The sequence below is a fragment of the Saccopteryx bilineata genome, chromosome 4 (assembly GCF_036850765.1).
Source record: "Saccopteryx bilineata isolate mSacBil1 chromosome 4, mSacBil1_pri_phased_curated, whole genome shotgun sequence".
NCBI classification, from domain to species: domain Eukaryota; kingdom Metazoa; phylum Chordata; class Mammalia; order Chiroptera; family Emballonuridae; genus Saccopteryx; species Saccopteryx bilineata.
Window position 1 is genome coordinate 176,000,046 of NC_089493.1, and position 22,000 is coordinate 176,022,045.

The window sequence follows — 22,000 nt, forward strand, 5'->3', positions numbered from 1 at the left end:
GCGCTCATTTAAAAGTTTTTTTTCTTTGTATTTTTCTGAAGCTGGAAACGGGGAGAGACAGACAGACTCCTGCGTGCGCCCGACCAGGATCCACCCGGCACGCCCACCAGGGGGCGACGCTCTGCCCACCAGGGGGCGATGCTCTGCCCCATCCGGGGCGTCGCTCTGTTGTAACCAGAGCCACTCCAGCACCTGAGGCAGAGGCCAAGGAGCCATCCCCAGCGCCCGGGCCATCTTTGCTCCAATGGAGCCTCGCTGCGGGAGGGGAAGAGAGAGACAGAGAGGAAGGAGAGGGGGAGGGGTGGAGAAGCAGATGGGCGCCTCTCCTGTGTGCCCTGGCTGGGAATCGAACCCGGGACTTCTGCACGCCAGGCCGATGCTCTACCACTGAGCCAACCGGCCAGGGCCTCATTTAAATTTAAATAAAATAGAATGTAGATCCTTGAGACTTACTGATTTGGATAGTGCATTGTGAGGTATGTTCAGAGTTAGGAACCAAATAGCAACTTAAGTATTAGGAAACTCCTGCAAATCTTCTTTGTCATGCTCTTTTTACTTTAAATTTTTTGAATACTGATGTACAGGGTCATTCAGCAGCAGAGAGACTCTGGAACCCTGCAAGGAAAGCCTTCCCTGAAGTGCGATGGAGGGACCCACTCACAGGAATCTGGCAAGGGCCAGACCCTGTTCTCTTATGAGGCAGAGGATATGTGTGTGTTTTTCCTAGGTCTGCTGAAGCTCCTCGGTGGATGCCTGAACGACTGGTGAGACACCATGATTCTGGATGAGAGACTCACTTCACAAGAGCAATTGCATAACTCTTATTTTACTATACTCTCTTCCCTTTCTCAATTATTATTATCTAATTTTTTTTTTTTTCATTTTTCTGAAGCTGGAAACAGGGAGAGACAGTCAGACAGACTCCCGCATGCGCCCGACCAGGATCCACCCGGCACGCCCACCAGGGGCGACGCTCTGCCCACCAGGGGGCGATGCTCTGCCCATCCTGGGCGTCGCCATGTTGCGACCAGAGCCACTCTAGCGCCTGGGGCAGAGGCCACAGAGCCATCCCCAGCGCCCGGGCCATCTTTGCTCCAATGGAGCCTTGGCTGCAGGAGGGGACGAGAGAGACAGAGAGGAAAGCGCGGCGGAGGGGTGGAGAAGCAAATGGGCACTTCTCCTGTGTGCCCTGGCCGGAATCAAACCCGGGTCCTCCGCACGCTAGGCCGACGCTCTACCGCTGAGCCAACCGGCCAGGGTTTATCTAATTTTTTTAATGTTTTAGATAATTTTATTTCTTTTCTGCTCCATTGCTTGAAAAGAGGGCGAAAGGGGAGCCTGATTTGGGTGTTGCTAAACAGAAATCTCATACGGCCGTCTTGAGATTTTTTGAGAGAGATCTCTGTTTAGTATATATCCTTATTACGTTCCTATTAAGGTAGCTCTACTTAAGATCAAGCAGGCCATAGTTAATCTCTAAAACCCCGGGTTTCACTCTTGATTTGTGTGATTATATGTGAAGTCTTTGTATAATGTCTAAGTGTTTTTGTTTATAAGGCCTGAATTAAGTCCTTACATGAAAAGTAATAATGATAATAGTTTTGGAAGTGCTGGCTCTAGTATTGAAAACAAAATGGGAATAATTTCATTTCCCTATATAAATATAATTTTGTTTGGAATAAGTAAAGCGCGCTCATTTTGGATCCAAAAGACTTGCTAGTTTGGCCAGGCTGCTCCAGGCCACAAGTGAAAGGCTTGAAGCAGCATAGATTTACATAATAAAAGTGTAAAGATTTTTTTTACTATAGGAGAATAATGAATATCACACTGGGATTTTTCAGTTTTGATATGTACTCTTTAAGGTGCCTGTTAATTAATATTTTTTTTTTTTTGAGTCAGTTAAAGCTTTATTTAATATCAAAGGAGCGATGGCATGGCTTTGTGAGGAAACAGAAATCAAATACCCAAATTCAACCAAATGTGCAAGAAAACTATTGCTACCGTCTCCATCTTCGTTTTTAGCTGAATGTGGATTTAGTGCTGTAAATGATTTACTGGTAAAAAAAAGAAATCGGCTGGATATAACACAACGTGGAGACTTGAGACTAAAGCTAACCAAATTAGAACCTAATATAAAATCTCTGTGCAGCAAGCATCAAGTGCAAGGATCACACTAAATTAAAATAATAAATTAATATAGAAAAATCTGTATTAAAATTATTTGGAATTTAAATCTCTATTTTTCATTATATGTTTTGAAATTTTACTTACTGTGTTTTGTTAACAATTTCATAGTGATTTCTTCCTAGAACCTATCATTTATGTTTATTAAGTGAATAAATCAATTTTTTAATGTTAAAAATTATGTATGTTACATAGGAGGGGACATAAAAATTTTAGAAAGGTTAAGGTGGGGCATGGCACAAAAAAGGTTGGGAAACACTGCTGTATAGTTTAGTGCAGGGGTCCCCAAACTTTTTACACAAGGGGCCAGTTCACTGTCCCTCAGACCGTTGGAGGGCCAGACTATAAAAAAAAACTATGAACAAATCCCTATGCACACTGCACATATCTTATTTTAAAGTAAAAAAAACAAAACGGAAACAAATACAATATTTAAAATAAAGAACAAGTAAATTTAAATCAACAAACTGACCAGTATTTTAATGGGAACTATGGGCTTGCTTTTGGCTAATGAGATGGTCAATATCCAGTTCCATATTTGTCACTGCTAGCTGTAACAAGTGCTTTGAGGTGTGCGTCCCACGTCACCGGAAGTAGTACTGTACATGAGCGACGCTGCGCTTTGCTCACTGACCATCAGTGAAAGAAGTGCCCCTTCCGGAAGTGCGGCAGGGGGCCGGATAAATGGCCTCAGGGGGCCGCATGTGGCCCGTGGGCCGTAGTTTGGGGACCCCTGGTTTAGTGGTTGACAGACACGGAGGCTGATCCTTGTGTAAACCAAGCAATTTTTTAGAGCTAGCTTATATTTTGGCCCCTTGACCCGAAGATTCTCAAGGGGGAACTTCTTCGCCCTGATGAATTTGGTGGGCTCTATTTCTATTTCTTTTTCTTTTTTTTAACAAAGACAGAGAGAGAGTCAGAGAGAGGGATAGACAGGGACAGACAGACAGGAACGGAGAGATGAGAAGCATCAATCATTAGTTTTTCGTTGCGCTTTGTAACACCTTAGTTGTTCATTGATTGCTTTCTCATATGTGCCTTGACCACGGGCCTTCAGCAGACCGAGTAACCCCTTGCTCGAGCCAGCGACCTTGGGTCCAAGCTGGTGAGCTTTTGCTCAAGCCAGATGAGCCCGCGCTCAAGCTGGCGACCTCGGGGTCTCGAACCTGGGTCCTTCCACATCCCAGTCCGATGCTCTATCTACTGCGCCACCGCCTGGTCAGGCTCTTTTTCTTTTTTTTAATTTTTATTTTATTTATTCATTTTTAGAGAGGAGAGAGAGAGGAAGAGAGACAGACAGAGAGAGAGAGAGAGGAGAGACAGACAGACAGAGAGAAGGGGGGAGGAGCTGGAAGCATCAACTCCCATATGTGTCTTGACCAGGCAAGCCCAGGGTTTCGAACTGGCAACCTCAGCATTTCCAGGTCAATGCTTTATCCACTGCACCACCACAGGTCAGGCTCTTTTTTTTTTTTTTTAAGATTTTATTTATTCATTTTAGAGAGGGGAGGAGCAGGAAGCATCAACTCCCATATGTGCCTTGACCAGACAAGCCCAGGGTTTTGAACCAGCAACCTCAGTGTTCCAGGTTGACACTTGATCCACTGCGCCACCACAGGTCAGGCCGCTGGGCTCTGTTTCAAGTTTGGTAACCTCCTTGGTGAGAAGGGCCGGTTCTCCAGTGTCACTTATGTCCTTGGAGTTAATGTACCAGTTCCATGCCAGCACCTTCTCATCAATTTGGGTACCCATCAGTTCTTCAGGTGACATTTTAAGCCATGCTTTTAGCGCACTCTTATTGGTAATCCTTCCATAATGGGCTCAACATAGTTTAATGCAGTGTATAGCATCCATACATGTTTCTCAAATGATGAATAATTATTATGAGCATAAGGGTATCTTTTAGACCAAAATCCTATTGGTACTAACTATTTATCTTCTTATTTATTTATTTATTTATTTTTACAGAGACAGAGAGTCAGAGAGAGGGATAGACAGGGACAGACAGACAGAAACAGAGAGATGAAAAGCATCAATCATTAGTTTTTCGTTGTGCATTGCAACACCTTAGTTGTTCATTGATTGCTTTCTCATAGTTCCTTGACCATGGGCTTTCAGCAGACCAAGTAACCCGTTGCTCGAGCCAGAGACATTGGGTTGAAGCTGATGAGCTTTTGCTCAAACCAGATGAGCCCGTGCTCAAGCTGGTGACCTTGGGGTCTCGAACCTAGGTCCTCTGCATCCCAGTCTAACGCTCTATCCACTGCGACACCGCCTGGTCAGGCATCTTCTGATTTTTAATAATTTTTTAAATTTATTCATTTTAGAGAGGAGGGAGGGAGAGAGAGAGAGAGAAAGAGAGAGAGAGAGAGAGAGAGAGAGAGAGAGAGAGAGAGAGAGAAAGGGGGGGTAGGAGCAGGAAGCATCAACTCCCATATGTGCCTTGCCCAGACAAGTGCAGGGTTTTGAACCGGCAACCTCAGTGATCCAGGTTGACACTTTATCCACTGCACCACCACAGGTCAGGCTATTTTCTGATTTTTTATAGAGTCTCCAACATCCATGGATTCCCATAAATATTATATCTAGTGTTAACCTATCTCCCATCCTTAGTGAATATAGTTTTTGGAAGTGTTGTATATATTTCTTCAATATCTCTAGAGACTTCTGTTGTTCTGGTCACCATATGCATTCTATTGCCTTTCTAGTGACCTTATGAATTGGTTCTGTGAGTATGGATAGATATGGTATATGGTTTCTCCAATATACAAACAATCTTACTAATTGCTGTGCTTCTTCCTTTGTGTTTGGACTAGGAATTGCTAGTATTTTATTTACTACTCCCGGTGGTATTTGTCTCCCTTCTGTGTTCCATTCTATTTCTAAGATTTTTACTTTTATGCTTGGTCATTGTACCCTTTCCTCATTTATTGTCCATCTGAATTCCCTAAGAGTTTTTATTAATTTTTTAAGTCTTCCTCTAATTCCTCCTGGGAATTTTGATTCATCATTATTATATCATCTATGTACATTATTATTTTACTTTTGTATCAGCTATTGATGATGCTAGTAACTTATGGGCAATGGTCGTATGGGTGTTTATATCCCTGTGGGAATCTCTTAAATTGGTATTGTTTACCCTGCCAAGTAAACATTGTGATAGGTCTAGACTCTGCGTGTAGTGGTATTGCAAAAAACATGTCTCACAAATCTAGTGCTGCTAAGAATTTTGGGTTTAACTGTCATATTATATTTGTCACCTTTTGTGTATCTGGTAAGTTTCCTGATAGGGTTGGTAACATCTTATTAATATTTCTATAGTCTATAGTTGTTCTCCTAGAGCTACTGGGCTTTTTAACAGGCTATATTGGGCTATTATAAAAATGTGACCTCCCATTTTCTATCTTCTTCTATTAGCTTTTTTTTTTTTTAAGATTTTATTTATTCATCATAGAGAGGGGACAGAGAGAAGGGGGGAGGAGCAGGAAGCATCAACTCCCATATGTGCCTTGACCAGGCAAGCCCAGGGCTTCGAACTGGCAACCTCAGTGTTTCCAGGTTGACGCTTTATCCACTGCGCCACCACAGGTCAGGCATCTTCTTCTATTAGCTTTTCAATTGCCTTTGTTACCTCCTGATATCCTCTCTTTAATGGATACTGTTTTATAAATGATGGTCCTATTGGTTCCTGTAGTTTTATAGGTTCTATGCTAAATGCTATTAACTTAACTCTTACTTTTCCTAAATTTACCCTTAATAATTTGAACATGTTTGGAATTATGTCCCTTCCTATTAAATTTTCTAATTATGGGCTTACCAGAAAATCTGTGTAAAAATTTTGTCCTCTAAGTTTAATTTTACCCATTCTTCTGTATCCCACTAAGTGGTGTTTTGTCACTCCCTCTATTATTGTTTATTTTTTCTTATTGTGTTTCCCTTTTAGTAATGATACCTGTGGACTGGTATCTATAAAAACATAGTTTTAGCCTGACCTGTGGTGGCACAGTGGATAAAGCGTCAACCTGTAATGCTGAGGTCGCCAGTTCGAAACCCTGGGCTTGCCTGGTCAAGGCACATATGGAAGTCGATGCTTCCTGCTCCTCCTCCTGTTCTATCTCTTTCCTCTCTCTCTCTCTCTAAAAGTAAATAAATAAAAATCTTTAAAAAAAAAAGCCAAACAGAACAAGAAGATAATTTTATATGGTTTTGAATTATTTTCTTTTTTTAATTATTTTATTTATTTATTGTTTTTGAGGAGACAGAGAGAGGAGAGAGAGAGAAGGGGGAGGAACCGGAAGCATCAACTCCCATATGTGCCTTGACTGGTGTAAGGCCAGGAGCCGCCATTGTGGCCATTCACATGCAGGTTCCCATTGGATTTAGGCAGACAGTAAAGAAATGGCGGAGTTGGAGGATGGTGGGCCATTCTGTTTATTGGTATCACCAAGACAGGCAAGCCACAAGAGAAGACAAGGGAAAAGCAGAAAACCTACTTTTCCCACGAAGGGCAAGTATCAGGGAGGCCCCTGCAATGGTGATAGCAGGAACCAAGAGAGAGTAAGCTCCCGGTCTGCCCCACTTTAATGGGATTCCTCATAAGACTGCACCACCCACATCATGCAACAGTCAAGGAGGTGGGGAAAAGCTTAGTCTTAAAACTAAGCCTCAGGCTATAATGACCTGGCTTGCTTACAGCCTGTCCCCAACAAACAATGCTAACTATAAGCTAGCAAATATATATATCAGTTTAAAAATTTATTTGACCAACACCAGGCAAGCCCAAAGTTTTGAACCAGTGACCTCAGCATTCCAGGTCAACGCTTGACCCACTGTGCCACTACAGGTCAGGCTGAATTATTTTCTAATTGTACTTCTAATGTTATATATGGTTGGTTGTCTTCCTTCAGTCTATATCTTTTGTATTATCTATTTCTTTTTTTTTCAGGGACAGAGAGAGAGAGAGGGATAGACAGACAGGAACAGAGAGAGATGAGAAGCATCAACCATCAGTTTTTCGTTGCGACACCTTAATTGTTCATTGATTGCTTTCTCATATGTGCCTTGACCGCAGGCCTTCAGCAGACCGAGTAACCCCTTGCTCGAGCCAGCAACCCTGGGTCCAAGCTGGTGAGCTTTTTCTTTTTCTGCTCAAGCCAGATGAGCCCACGCTCAAGCTGGCGACCTCGGGGCCTTGAACCTGGGTTCTCTGCATCCCAGTCCGATGCTCTATCCACTGAGCCATGCCTAGTCAGGCTGTATTATCTATTTTTTAAAATTATTTTTTTAATTTATTCATTTTAGAGAAGAGAGACAGAGAGAGATAGAGAAGGGGGGGAGGAGCAGGAAGCATCAACTCCCATATGTGCCTTGGCCCAGCAAGCCCAGGGTTTTGAACTGGCGCCCTCAGCATTTCAGGTACACGCTTGATCCACTGCGCCACTACAGGTCAGGCTGTATTATCTATTTCTTGAGTTGCCCTAACTAAGTCTTGGATTTCCTGTTTAGCTCTCTCCGAGAGCAGGATAGCTAGTTTTTTGAAAATGGCCCCTCGTATGTCTCATTTGCTAAATTTGTCTTAAATGAGTTGTTCCTCCTTTGTCCTTTTCCTTGATTTCCCTGAAAGTTTTTCTGATTTCCTTGGAAGAAGGGATTATTTTTCTTCCAAAAAGATTTTTTGGGCCCTGGCCGGTTGGCTCAGTGGTAGAGCGTCGGCCTGGTGTGCAGGAGTCCCGGGTTCGATTCCCGGCCAGGGCACACAGGAGAAGCGCCCATCTGCTTCTCCACCCCTCCCCCTCTCCTTTCCCTCTGTCTCTCTCTTCCCCTCCTGCAGCCAAGGCTCCACTGGAGCAAAGTTTGCCCAGGCGCTGGGGATTGCTCTGTGGCTTCTGCCTCAGGCGCTAGAATGGCTCTGGTTGCAACAGAGCAACGCCCAAGATGAGCAGAGCATCGCCCCCTGGTGGGCATGCAGGGTGGATCCCAGTCAGGCGCATGCAGGAGTCTGACTGCCTCCCCGTTTCCAGCTTCAGAAAAATACAAAAAAAAAAAAATCTCTTCTGTTTTTACCAATTTCCCCAACTATTTTGGTTATTCTTTCTAAGGAACTGGAACCTGTTTGTCATTCCCCTATTTGGCTTTGGGGGAAAATGTGTCCGATTATTTTAAAATTGTAGCCCTATTATTTCTTTTGCTCCAAAACTATATTGGAGTGAGGAATTTAAATCCTCATGTATCTGTATTCTTTGCCCCTTGTATTAAATTCTGCAGAGGAATCTTTTTTTTTACAGAACCAGAGAGAGAGTCAGAGAGAGGGATAGATTGGGACAGACAGACAGGAACGAAGAGAGATGAGAAGCATCAATCATCAGTTTTTCGTTGCGACACCTTAGTTGTTCATTCATTGCTTTCTCATATGTGCCTGGACCGTGGGCCTTCAGCAGACCGAATAACCCCTTGTTCGAGGCAGCGACCTTGAGCTCTGCTCAAACCAGATGAGCCCGCACTCAAGCTGGTGACCTCAGGGTCTCGAACCTGGGTCCTCCGCATCCCAGTCCGACGTTCTATCCACTGTGCCACCGCCTCGTCAGGCTCTGCAAAGGAATCTTATGTTGAGGGGGTACTCTGAATATCAGAGCCTTTATACCCCTTGTATATTCTTGTTCTCTCACAGAAATGCTATGCCTTCTTCATATACAAACATTAATATTGTTATTTACCTGACAGTCTCCTTTAAGCTCTTAAGAGCATTCCATTTTACATGGCTTGTTACATTTATTAGGTCTAATGCTGGCAAAGCCTGTCTCCAGGCACTAGTCATCCAGTTCCAGATTGATGTCATTCTGGTGGGCTCTGAGTCCATTACTATTCTCAACTGCTGTTTTAAATTTGGGTTTTCTATTGCATCCATTATAGCCCTGAATTCATCTCTTGATAGGAGGAGTGTGTCTCCCCTTTGTTCATAAATTTTTATTTTTATTTTTTGTGACAGAGACAGAGAAAGTCAGAGAGAGGGCCAGACAGACAGGAAGGGAGAGAGATGAGAAGCATCAATTCTTCGTTGCGGCACCCTAGTTGTTCATTGATTGCTTTCTCATATGTGCCTTGATCGGGGTGGGAGCGTGCGGGGGTGCACAGCAGACCGAGTGACCCCTCACTTGAGCCAGTGATCTTGGGCTCAAGCTGGTGAGCTTTGCTCAAACCAAATGAGGCCGAGCTGAAGCTGGCGACCTCAGAGTCTTGAACCTGGGTCTTCCGCGTCCCAGTCCAACGCTGCATCCACTGTGCCACCACCTGTTCAAGATGTTCATAAATTTTCACTAGCTGATCTACATCACTTGCTTCTCCTTGAATTATTAGCTTTCTCAATTCTGCTAGTTTAGCTCTACTGTAAGGAGTAAACTCTATGGTTTCCTCTTGTCCTTCCTCTTCCTGCTTTATTGCCTTCTACCTAGCTACAGTGGGACTCACCTTTACCTTCTGTATTATCTTTTGAGCTATATCCTTTTGTGGAGAAAAGGGCTGTTAGGCTTGCTCATAGGTTTACTGGCTGCAAGCCCTTTGTGCAAATAGTGCAGGAGCACCTGACAGCACTATTATAAGGATATAAATACTTCCCCCTCAGGGGGGATAAGGGAGATTCTGCTCCACCACTGGGAGGTGTGGTTGGGTTGGGTTTCTTTTGTCCCTCCCTGATCCCTTGCCCTCCACTGTGAAAAGCATGTTTCAGCTTTTCCCTTGGTTGTTTTTGGCTTGCCTGTCTTGGTGAGACTCCCAATAAACTGGAATGGCTCACCATCCTTCGGCTTCACTGTTTCTTTACCGTCTGCCCAAATTCAATGAGAACCTGCATGGCCACTGTGGTGGCCACTGGCCCTACACCTTTCCGTTGATCCTATCTGCAACAACTGTTCTAATGCTTGAAGCAATAAACCTGTGACCTGGACCTGGGTAATCTATCAGCTATTAGGTTGACATTTGGGGGGTTTTTAGATCACAGTGGATATCTTCTGGCACAAGGACTTCAGATCGTTTTTTTAAGAGTTTTCTCAGTGGTCTTCCAGGTACTCTCCAATGTTGTATTATATGGAGAAATTAAAGAAATTTCTAATACCATCTATTTCTTAGTGTACTTTTAAAATTTTATCCTCAGCCCATACCTTCCAAATGGGTAAAAACCTTTCTTATGTGGATAAGCTAAAATAAATTCTACTTGTACTGTACACCTAGGGTACCTTCCTTATTTTATTCCAAGCCTGTTTCAGCATTCGCATTTCATTTGACTCCGAATTAAGTTTTAGTTTCAAAATATTCAATATTTCAGATTCCAGTGTATTTCAAATTCAGTATTAAGTTACAACCTGTATTTTCAATTTTCAAAAGCTATAATTTTCAATAATCTAGAATCCAATCCTCGTTACCAACTGTCATGATAAACTATTTATTGGTTATAATTAAGTTATAGTTGAGCCTGACTAGGCGGTGGCACAGTGGATAGAGCGTCGGACTGGGATGCAAAGGACCCGGGTTCGAGATCCCGAGGTTGCCAGCAAGGGGTTACTTGGTCTCTGTTAATTAATATTAAGGGGATGTTTTGATAAGTGTGGGAATGTTGCTTGAAGGTGCATTTACTCTATTTTTGTTAAAAGTTAACAACGTCAAGAATTTCTTGCAACCTTTGAAGTCAAAATATTGTAAAGTGTGCTTAACATTTGCTTGAAGACTCAATTGTAAATAATATAAAAAGAAAGGGGGGGGGGAGTCATGTCCTGGAGCTCCTGCAGGTCTACCCTGTCATGCTTTTTACTTCAAACAGTTTCTTTTGAATGCTGATGTACAAGAGATGCCAATTTTTTTGTCCTGCAAACTACTACTCCCTTTTTTATTTTCATTTGATTCAGCTAATAACACTGTTTTGTTCTTTTCCGAATAGCTCCAGATATATAGGCAGATAGGGACTCTCAAGTCCCTCAGCGAGATCGTCTGAGCATGGCTTTTAAGGTACCAAGAGGCTGAAAAAGCCTAAAGGAGATCAGTAAAATACTAGCTCTTGGCATACGCCCTCAGAGACTCCAACGCTCCAACTGGAACTTCATCAGGGCCCTGCTTCAATAGTGGAAAGGACGGTCATTTAAGCCAAAGCTGCCAGGCTCACCTGCTTTTGCTGTGAGGAAGAAGGGACTCTGGAAGGTAGGCTTCCCCCTTGCTCCTCTAAGGGAGGGTTCAGTCTCTTCCAGCCCTGCTCTAGCCACCTGTGACCTAACCTTGCCCAGAATACTGGGATTTGCCACTGAAGGCTAAAAGGTGCCCAGGGCCGTTGGCCCCATCTACGACACTGTGGACGAGCCTGGGGTATTTCTTCCAAGTAGCCAGTAGACTGGTCTCATTTACACAAGGGCCATTTAACTATGTCTTACCTGAATATTCAGGTTTTTTATTCTTCCCTCGAATATCTCTGTTGTGGGTATTGATAGTTCTGTTTTCTGCTGCTTTGCTTAATATATAGTCTTTCCTTTATTCCTCCTGCCTCAATGCCCCACTCATATTTTAGGCTAGGACCTACTCCTAATTCAGAGCTCCTTTTTTCCTTTTTTGCCAACTTACAAATTTACCTCTGCCACCCAGCTTAGTGTATCCCAATGTTCTCCTCACCACCCAATGGCTGTAAAGCTCCAGTATAGGACCCCTGGGTTCATCTTTCCAGTTTAAAGGAAAAGGAAGCTCCGCCTTCATGAGTGCTGCAGATGGCTTTTCCAGTCTACCTGGGTCATTGCCAGCTGGGAGCAGCGGTCATTGGGACTTTGACGCTAACTGCAGAGTGTGGAAGTGTGACGGCAATTCCAGTGCCATGAGGACTTCTGAATGTGGACTTTTCCTGGACTCCTGCTCCTGTGACAGTTTTTGATGGACTGAACTGGGGTTGGGTTTGCATTTGCAGAGATTTGGAATGGTGTTGGTGCCAACTTGGACTTGGTGAACACTTTAAAGATATTACTCTTTTATAGATTCTTGTATTAGCTTAAAGAGTTTGCTTAAAGGCTTTAATCACTGTGATGTATTAGTATACTTGTTTTGGGTATCTGTTAGCATTGGCTATACTAAGTTTGTGTTTGTTCTGTATTTTTTCTGTTTGCCTCCAAATTAGAAAATCAGATGAGTGCAAATCTTAGCACACAAATTAAAAAGAAAAGGGGGATATGTTGTGGGCTGTTAATGGCAAAAGCCATTATAGATTCGAGGCTTGGCAGGGGGCTAAGTTCTCCCCCCTCCATCTCCATATTTGGCTTTGATGCTGAGTATTTGCACCCACTCCACTTTCTTTCTTGGGTTGCAGGAAGCAATATACATGCCCTTCCTCTGACTCTTTGTTTGTTTCAGATGTTTGTAAATTTTACTAATGTATCCTGTTTTTGCCTTGGGAGAGTTCCTGTCTTAGCCTTTGATGTGCAACTTTGTATCAGGGTCCTTGATTTGCATAGGTCTATGTAATAAAGCGAACTGGGGCTATGAGGCACTCGGATACTGCCAGGCAGTTTGAGAAGTGCTCCCGGTCCCATCATTTTTGTTTTGACAAAGTGTGTTTCCTCAATTCCGCACCATTATTTGGAGCCGCGCTGGTTTGCGGCAGGAGAGTCCCATCTCTGGGTTAGAACTGCTATACATTAGAAGTCATGACAGAAGCCAGAGTTTCCATATGTCTTCTTTAGACACAGGGGGCCACTTTCCAGGCTTGGAGTGAAGGAGCAATTCACTTCAATTACATGGAAACCATCTATTTGGCATCAATTCAATTCATTAGACATGAGTTGGGACTTCCTGTGTGCTAGTCTCTACAGAGGGTACTGTGGGGAGGTGTTAAGATGAATGAATTCGTGTTCCTGCCCTCAAAACTTCCAGGTGAGTGAGGAGGATAGGAATATTAAAAAAAATAAGTATGTCTCATCTTTGTTAGGTGCTCCGAGTTCCAGGTGAAATAGGTACAAATTCTAGACAAACAGAAAGTGCAGGTGGCCCTAATGTTAATAGGAGAGAGTCAAGTTTTAGAGAAGAGGGAGAGGGAACAGTAAGAAGGGACAGCAGTGGGTGGCGGGGAGTGCAGGGACTGGGGAAGATGTTAGCTTCCTCTTCCAAGCCAGTTTCTCAGAATCAGTGAAATGGGCTGAAGTGGAAGCCATACATTCAAACAACTGCAGGGACGAGGCTGCCAATGTAAACGAGTGAAACAGCTGGACAGAATCCTGGGGCGGGGGGTGGGGGAGGGCAGTGGCAAAGTCGATTATGTCTGTGAGGATGGTGAGTCTTTAAAAATACTTTAAGGGTGGTGGTGGGGATTTGAATGAAGGTGGTCAGAAGATACAAGCTTCTGGCTGTGAGATAAATGGTACTGGGGATGTAATGTACAGTGTGGTGAGTGCAGGTAAGATGTAAGTATACCATGATGGCTGTATAGTATATTTGAAAGTTGCAAGGAGAGTAGATCCTAAAGTTCTCATCTCAAGGAAAAAAAATTTATTTTTTTTGTTATTATCTGAGGATGGATGTTAGCTAATCTCACTGTGGTAATCATTTTGCAATATCTGCAAAATGTCAAGTCATTATATGGTACACATTGAACTTATACAGAGCTGCATGTGAATTATATCTCAATAAAAATGGGGAAAGAATAATGTCCTATCCCCTCCAGGAGCATTCCACTTGGCTCTGGGTTGGCTCCTGTGGACTGATGTCTGCAGACACATTTGCTGTTACAGAGGGCACCTCGCCACAACTGTCCACTAATAAGCAGGGCAAAGGCCTCAGGGACCCACCACCCCACTCCCCCAAATGGGAGAACCTAGCTCTCATCACCAGATCCCTCTTACCAATATGCCGGCGTTTTTCATGGCCAGGGGAAGCCCCAGGAGCCCTGTGCCAATGTTGCATTTCAGTAAATGGATCAAGGTTTGCGTCATCCTGTGTGGGGAGAGCAGGGAGACAAGGGGGCACATTAGGAGAAGGGAAGGGTGGCCAACAGCTCGGACTACTTCTTCACTTCTCCAGCACCCTTTGTTGGGAGGAAAGACAGAGCCCGATGAAGTGAGTGATGGACTAACTCTCATGCCCCAGGATCTGTCCTGCAGCATCTGATCCAGGGCTGGCGCTACAGCAAGTAGTTCAGCAAATAGTTAACATGCACGAAGCTTTAAACCAAATAGTTGCTAACAATTGCTGCCACCTGGATAACTCCCTGGTACCAGTTTATTCATTAACTCATCCAAGAGTTTCTTTTTTTTCTTCTTCTTTTTTTACAGAGACAGAGAGAAAGAGTCAGAGAGAGGGATAGACAGGGACTGACAGACAGGGACGGAGAGATAAGAAGCATCAATCATTAGTTTTTTTGTTGCGCATTGTGACACCTTAGTTGTTCATTGATTGCTTTCTCATATGTGCCTTGACCGCGGGCCTTCAGCAGACAGAGTAACCCCTTGCTCGAGCCAGCGACCTTGGGTCCAAGCTAGTGAGCTTTTGCTCAAACCAGATGAGCCCGTGTTCAAGCTGGCGATCTCAGAGTCTCGAACCTGGGTCCTTGGCATCCCAGTCTGATTGCGCCACCGCCTGGTCAGGCCAAGAGTTTCTTTTATGCTTTATTCATTCAAAGAATATTTATTGAGACCTACTAGATGTGGCATTTGGATAGACAATGAAAAAACTGATAACTTTCTCAATTTATAGAGTGATTTTTGGCACCAGGTCACTGATTAATTCACTCCCTAGAAAAAAAACAATCTCCTACCACAGATGGAAGTATTTGCTGGTTCTAATTCACTCCTTCATCCATTTACTCAACCAATATTCATTGTGAACTTGTTCCATGCAATTACTGGATAAAAGTGAATAACATAGTAGCTACTGTGCACACAGAATGCTTACGCTGTTCCGGGCAGGGTGCTCGGTGCCAGGGTTCTGAATGTTTTCACCTGTGCTGGCAGCGCCAGTCGACTGGGGCGAGGGAAGGTGGGTACAGGGTCCTAAGAATCAGATCCAAAAGAGACAGAAATGAAAAGCTGAGTGCCGGAGCACTGAACCCAGAGGTAAGGAGCAGTGGGTTCGGAGTTCTAACTCTACCATTAACCACTCCTTTCGGAAGGCCCTTAGCTGCTCACACCTCTGTTTCTTCATCTTCCAAGAGAGAGAGAGGAAAGTGAGGAGAGAGAAGAGGGGGATGAGAGAGAGAAAGAAAGAATAATTCTTGCCCTGCCTACCTTCCAGGTAAGAATCAAGAGGTAAGGAAATGATGCATCTTGGAATGGTGAAGGGCTTCGCAGATGTCACCATCGTCATTACCACCACCACCATCGCCATCACCATCTGTATCACATCCTCAACACTTGCCTGCCACCTTTGGTCTGGCCTTATGTTGCTCACCTGTTAGGAAGGGCCTCTTTGATGAGGATACAGAGCTGGGCAGCTAGATAAAAAGCCAGCAGGGGCTGGTTTAAGCAGATAGAGGTGCCCCCTCCTCCTCGAGGGACCAAAGGGTACCTCTTTGTGCAGTCTTTGAACTGTGGAGGCAGGCGGGAGAGTGGAAATAAACTGACCAAGGTCACACAACAAGTCCTGCAGGGACAGTCTCTGTCCCATCGGCAAGAGAGCTGGGGCTGTGTCAGGCTTGTACGTTTCAAAACCGACCCGGGAGAGGGTGGGGAACAGAGACCAGGATGGGCCCTGGGGACCTCTGTGACTGCCCGCATCTCTGTTAGTTCAGTTTATGTACCCAGGGATGGGGGCACCATGTCCCTTCACTTCTGAGAATTCTTGATAACCGGAATTATTAGAAAATTTGTCAAAGCAAAAACAATTAAAAAAATGTTTTGTCAGTTCTTTGATAATTTTTCCAAAAGATGTGCTCCTTCTCCTCCCTTTCTGCCCTCTTTCCCTCACTTCTTTCCTACAGCAGTATCTTTTTTTTTAAAGATTTTATTTATTCATTTTAGAGAGAAGAGAGAGAGGGAGAGAGAGAAGGGGGAGGAGCAGGAAGCATCAACTCCCACATGTGCCTTGACCAGGCAAACCCAGGGTTTCGAACCAGAAACCTCAGCGTTCCAGGTTTTTTTATCCCCTGCTCTACCACAGGTCAGGCCTACAGCAGTTTCTTATCCCACTTGACTCAGATCTCCTGGGAGAGGTGAGACAAAGGTAGAAACCATTGTGCCTCAGCTAACAGCCTCATAGGCAGGGCTTTGGAGAGAAAACACATGTGAGAAACTCCTGGGGAATTGAACATTTTTTTATACTTATATATTTTTTCTTGAAAAATATTACATCACTACTATAAAAGGAAATACCAAAATTTCACCAATTGGGAATAATCACCTTTAACATTTTGATTAACATTGTTCTAGGCATCCCTATTTGCTGTTAAATACACACAATTTTACACAAGGAGAACCACTGTAATACTGTATTCTAAAGTGATTTTCTTTTTTTTTTTTAGATTTTATTGATTTTACAGAGAGAGGAGAGAGGGATGGAAGGTGAGAAGTATCAATTCATGGTTGCTTCATTTTAGTTGTTCATTGACTGTCATATGTGCCTTGACCAGGTAGCTCAGGGTTTTGAACCCGTGGTCTCAGCAATTCCATGTTGATGCTCTATTCACTGTGGCCGGCGCAGGCCAGGAGAAAGTGATTTTTTTTTTTTTTTTTTTTTGTTGTTGTTGTTGTTGTTTTTGTTTTTGTTTGTTTTTTTCTGAAGCTGGAAACGGGGAGAGACAGTCAGACAGACTCCTGCATGCGCCTGACGGGGATCCACCTGGCACGCCCACCAGGGGGTGATGCTCTGCCCCTCCGGGGCGTCGCTCTGTTGTGACCAGAGCCACTCCAGCGCCTGGGGCAGAAGCCAAGGAGCCATCCCCAGCGCCCGGGCCATCTTTGCTCCAATGGAGCCTCGCTGCGGGAGGGGAAGAGAGAGACAGAGAGGAAGGAGAGAGGGTGGGGTAGAGAAGCAAATGGGCGCTTCTCCTGTGTGCCCTGGCCGGGAATCGAACCCGGGACTTCTGCACGCCAGGCCGACGCTCTACCACTGAGCCAATCGGCCAGGGCAGAAAGTGATTTTCTTTATGAATACTATGTCACATGTTTCCCCCATCACTTGTAATGGCTGGACTGTATTCTATTGTATGTGGGTACCATACTTTATTTAAACCATCTCTTATTGTTTCTGAATTGTCAATCAGTACTTCAATAAAATCATTGTGCCTACCTATGTTATCTCATTAAGTAAAACTCCTAGAAGTGGTATTTTTTTAAAGATTTTATTTATTCATTTTAGAGAGAGGAGACAGAGAGAGAGAGAGAGAGAGAGAGAAGGGAGGGAGGAGCAGAAAGCATCAACCCCCATATGTGCCTTGACCAGGGAAGCCCGGGGTTTCGAACCAGTGACCTCAGTGTTCCAGGTCGACGCTTTTATCCACTGCGCCACCACAGGTCAGGCCAGAAGTGGTATTTTGATCAAAGGGTATATTTATATTTAATGCCTGACTTGTGATGGAGCAGTGGATCAAGCGTCGACTTGGAACGCTGAGGTTGCCGGTTCAAAACCCTGGGCTTGCCTGGTCAAGGCACATATGGGAGTTGACGTTTCCTGCTCCTCCCCCCTTCTCTTTCTCCCTCTTTCTCTCTGTCTCTCTTCTCCAAAATGAATAAATAAATAAAAATAATTTAAAAAGGGTATATTTATATTTAATTATACTTAAAAGAACTAACACAGTATGTAATTCAAAAGGTAAGACAAAAACGAGAACCAAAACACTTATACAGTGCATATAAATCTATCTCTGCCTTCTGTCTCCCAATTCTCTTCCCAGAAGCAGTCACTGACAGCTGTGTGTTTTCAAAGAAAGCATATGCCAAAAAGTATCTGTTATGTTTTCTATAAATACATACTAGGATTTGCAATACATTACAACATTGCCATCTACAAAGGTTCCAATTCAATGTTTTCCCCAGAAGGACATGAGAGAGAGCATTTCTTGACACCCTTATCAAAATTTACAATCTCATTATGCCCATGGCTATTATCTGATCTAATTATTAGGCAATAGTTTGGTTGGCAATAAAATCCTGAGAAAAAGTTCCATATGTCTGAGCCTATGGCAGTAAAAGTAGAGACATGGAACTAGGACACGATCTTTTGTTGGCTGGATGGGTTTGTTGTTGGGAGGGAGGGTGGGAGGAAGGGAGGGAGGGAGGGAGGGAGAGACAGAGAGAGAATGACGAATAGCAGATGTAGGAGAGGAAAGCAGCATAAACCTTTGGCAGAAGGAGCAGCCAGCCTAAAACACAAAATTGTTCCTGGAACCAAGAAGCTCATGCTGGGATGGCTATTCTGTCTGGGTTCTTTGCAAAAACAGGGCAACAGGCGTAATACCCAGAGCCACGCGGCTCAACCCTCTCAGATTCTCAAGGTTCTGGTTTTTACCCATTTTGTCTCCTATTCCATGTGTTAAGAAGAGAAGTAGGAAGGTGTGGCTCAGAGCTGTAAAGGCCACAGCGCCTGACCTCAGATCTGGAAGGGCAGTGCAGCCACTTACGACAATCTATTGGCTTCCTCAGCAGGATGAACAGGCTCTGAACTGGTGGTGCTACTGCTACTCTCGGAGAGTGACTTGGACCCATCGAGGAGGGAGGTGGACTCACTGTCGTCACTTCCAAGCAATGACATCTTCAACATGGTGGTTAGGTGGCAGTGGCTCAGGGTTAAGGTCTGTAAGAGCGTTAAACCAGTCTTCCATAGGTTCTTCTCCAGAGAAAGAGCTGCAGGCCTGAGATGCTAGCTCCTAATTCCCAAGGGTGCCTGGCCCTGGCTGAAGCCCAAGCGTGTCAATCAGTAAAGCGCTGGGGGCAGGGGAAGCTGATGTTAATTGTGCCTCACCTGGCTTTTGAGGGACTTATGAGAGTCTCATCCCAGGATGACCCTCAGTGTCCCTTGCATTTGATTGGCACATGCCAAGGCTTGCCTGGACTTTCAGCCCCTCCCAGTTTAGCCCGCAGTGCTATAGGGCAAAGTGAACAGTGTGACTGGGAGGAAGAAGGCACATTGGACTGGAGGTCCAGATGCCTGATGTGGGGCCAGGCTAGTGCTCCCCTCTCTCTGGCAAGGAGGAAACCAGAACTACCTCACAATGGAGGCTGCCAGCCAATGAGGTGCTGCAGATCCCCAGGGTGCAGGTGTGGCTCACAGCGGGTAATCCGGGTACCTCCTTCCCCGGGTGGGGGTGAAGGGCAGCTTTTAAGGCCCAGTTCCAATGCCACCTGCTCAGAATTTCTGCACAGGAGGAGTATATGCACTGTCACCTATTTGAAAGGGAGCGCAAGTAAAATTAAAAAAAGGTATTTATTCAAAAATATTTATTGAGCATCTAATATACAGAGGTAGGGAAAAGTAGTTTTATAGTTGTGAGTACACAAACACAGAGTTTACTCTTGTATTATTATTGTATATTATTATTAATATTATTACTAACCTACTTTTGGCCACCCCTGTATACTAGACACTGTTCTCCAAACTGGGAAAGCATTAAGGTAGAAAACTTACTACAATCTCTGCCCTCATGGAACTTATGAACTAGTGAGGAGACTAATAATAAAAAAAAAAAAATTTCAAGTATATGTTGGTAAAAAGTAAAGAAAAATTATGCAGGAAAGGGGAATGGAGAGTGCCAGTGCCAGTTTTTATCAATTCTTAAGACGTTTATCAATGTGAAAAGTCAAATTGACACATCATTGCTTTAATTTCTAATTCTTGGGTTACTGTTGAGGATGACCATCTTATTTAATTTGAACATTTGTATTTGTTCTCTTAGAAATTCCCTGCTTGTATGTTTACCTATTTTTCTATTAGGTATTTTTTTGGAGGGGTATTAAAAAGTAGGGGTGGATGTGTGGGTGTTCGTGTCTGTCTGCATTTAGGTATTTATCTTTTCATGTAGTCTATAAATATTTCAATGGGAAACCATTTACTTCTGTTTTTTTAACGCACAATTTTATTTTTACTTATTTTATTCAATTTAGAGAGAGGAAAGAGAAATGGAAAGAGAAAGAGAGAGAGAGAGAGAGAAAGAGAGAGAGAGAGAGAAGGTGGGGAGGAACAGGAAGCATCATCTCCCATGTGCCTTGACCAGGCAAGCCCAGGGTTTCAAACCAGCAACCTCATCGTTCCAGGTCGATTCTTTATCCACTGTGCTACCACAGGTCAGGCTTTAATTCACAATTTTAAATGTTTAAGGGTTAGATTTCTCAATCTGCACTTTGGGTTTTGGTTTCATATCAGAGGGACTTGACTCCCTCAAGGTTTTAAAATATTTTAAGTTATGTGTAGTTTTAAATGGCTATTATTTAAAAAATAATTTATATTAGGACTTTATTAATTTTAATATTAATTTATTAATATCTAACTTTTAATTCTTATAGAATCCTGGTTCCACCACTTACTATCTGTGTGGTTTGGCCAAGTCACTTACCCTTCTTGTGCCTTCTTTTCCTCGTCTGTAAAATGGACTTAGTAGTATTATTAAATGTCAGGATAATTAGGAAGACTAAGAGTTAACATGTGTACAGCGCTTAGAACAAGCATCTGGTAAGCACCCAACTGAGTGTATTACTATTGTTGTTAATTCATTTTCTAAATGGCTAACTAGTGTTTCCAGCACCATTTATTAAATACATATTTTTCGCTCCATAAGATGCACTCCCCCCTCCCAAAAGTGGAGGGAAAATGCCCGTGCGTCTTATGGAGCGAAAAATATGGTATTTTATTAAATATTTTAACACACTATTTGGTTCAGAATATTTCTTTTCTTACTTTCCTCCTTAAAACCCTAGGTGTGTCTTATGGTCTGGTGTGTCTTATGGAGAGAAAAATATGGTAATCCATCCTTTCCCCATTTTATTTGAAAGGTTTCCCTCATTATATCATAAAATTTCTCTGTATGCTTGGATCTGTTTTTATATTCTCCTTTTCCATCAACTAGACTTTCCTAATGCTAGTGCCAGATTGCATTAATTACATAATATACTTAATATCTCATAGGAGAGGTCCACTCGCCTTACCTTTTCTATAATTTTCCTCCACCCCATTAATTCATCTACATTAATTTAAGAATTTTCCAAATTCTAACACCCCCCCCACCCTACCCCAGGAAATCTAGTTGGGCATTTTTCTGAGATTAAGTTAAAATGATAGATTAAATTGGACAAAATGACCATATTTACAACATGAGTTTTTTCATTTAAAGTTAGCATTAGGACTCTGTTTATGCAAGTCTGAGTTATGCCTCTCGGACAACTTTTATTTTCTTCAGACATGGCACATTTAAAAATTTTATTCTTGGCCTGACCTGTGGTGGCGCAGTGGATAAAGCGTCAACCTGGAAATGCTGAGGTCGCCGATTCAAAACCCTGGGCTTGCCTGGTCAAGGCACATATGGGAGTTGATGCTTCCAGCTCCTCCCCCCCTTTTCTCTCTCTGTCTCTCCCTCTCTTCTCTAAAATGAATAAATAAAAAAATAAAAAATAAATAAATAAAATTTTGTTCCTAAGCTTTTGTTTTCTATTGCTGTGTATAGGATTTCTACTCCCCTCACTTCATTTTCTGATAATTAGTATGTAGAAAAGGTAGTGGCTTTGCAGATCTTATTTTCTGACTGCCCACTCACTGATTCCTTTTGTGTCTAGTAGCATATAGTTGATTCTCCTGAGCTTCCCAGGTAATCATACTGCAAATATTTGTTCTTTCTTTCCAAGATTTATACCTCATTTTTTTCATGTTGAGGAAAGAGTAAAGA

General features: G+C 43.3%; 1 protein-coding gene across 1 annotated transcript in view; it reads right to left on the bottom strand.

Annotated features, from left to right (window-relative positions):
* The window catches only part of SLC36A3 (solute carrier family 36 member 3), a 43,990-nt gene extending 25,111 nt beyond the window's left edge, over nt 1–18,879 (bottom strand). Inside the window, exons 1-2 of the mRNA XM_066276789.1 lie at nt 18,749–18,879; nt 14,040–14,130 (exon numbers count right to left, since the gene is read on the bottom strand). Of these exons, the coding sequence (XP_066132886.1) occupies nt 14,040–14,130; nt 18,749–18,879 (222 nt within the window). The remainder of the gene's footprint in view (nt 1–14,039; nt 14,131–18,748) is intronic.
* Nucleotides 18,880–22,000: the final 3,121 nt, after the last annotated feature.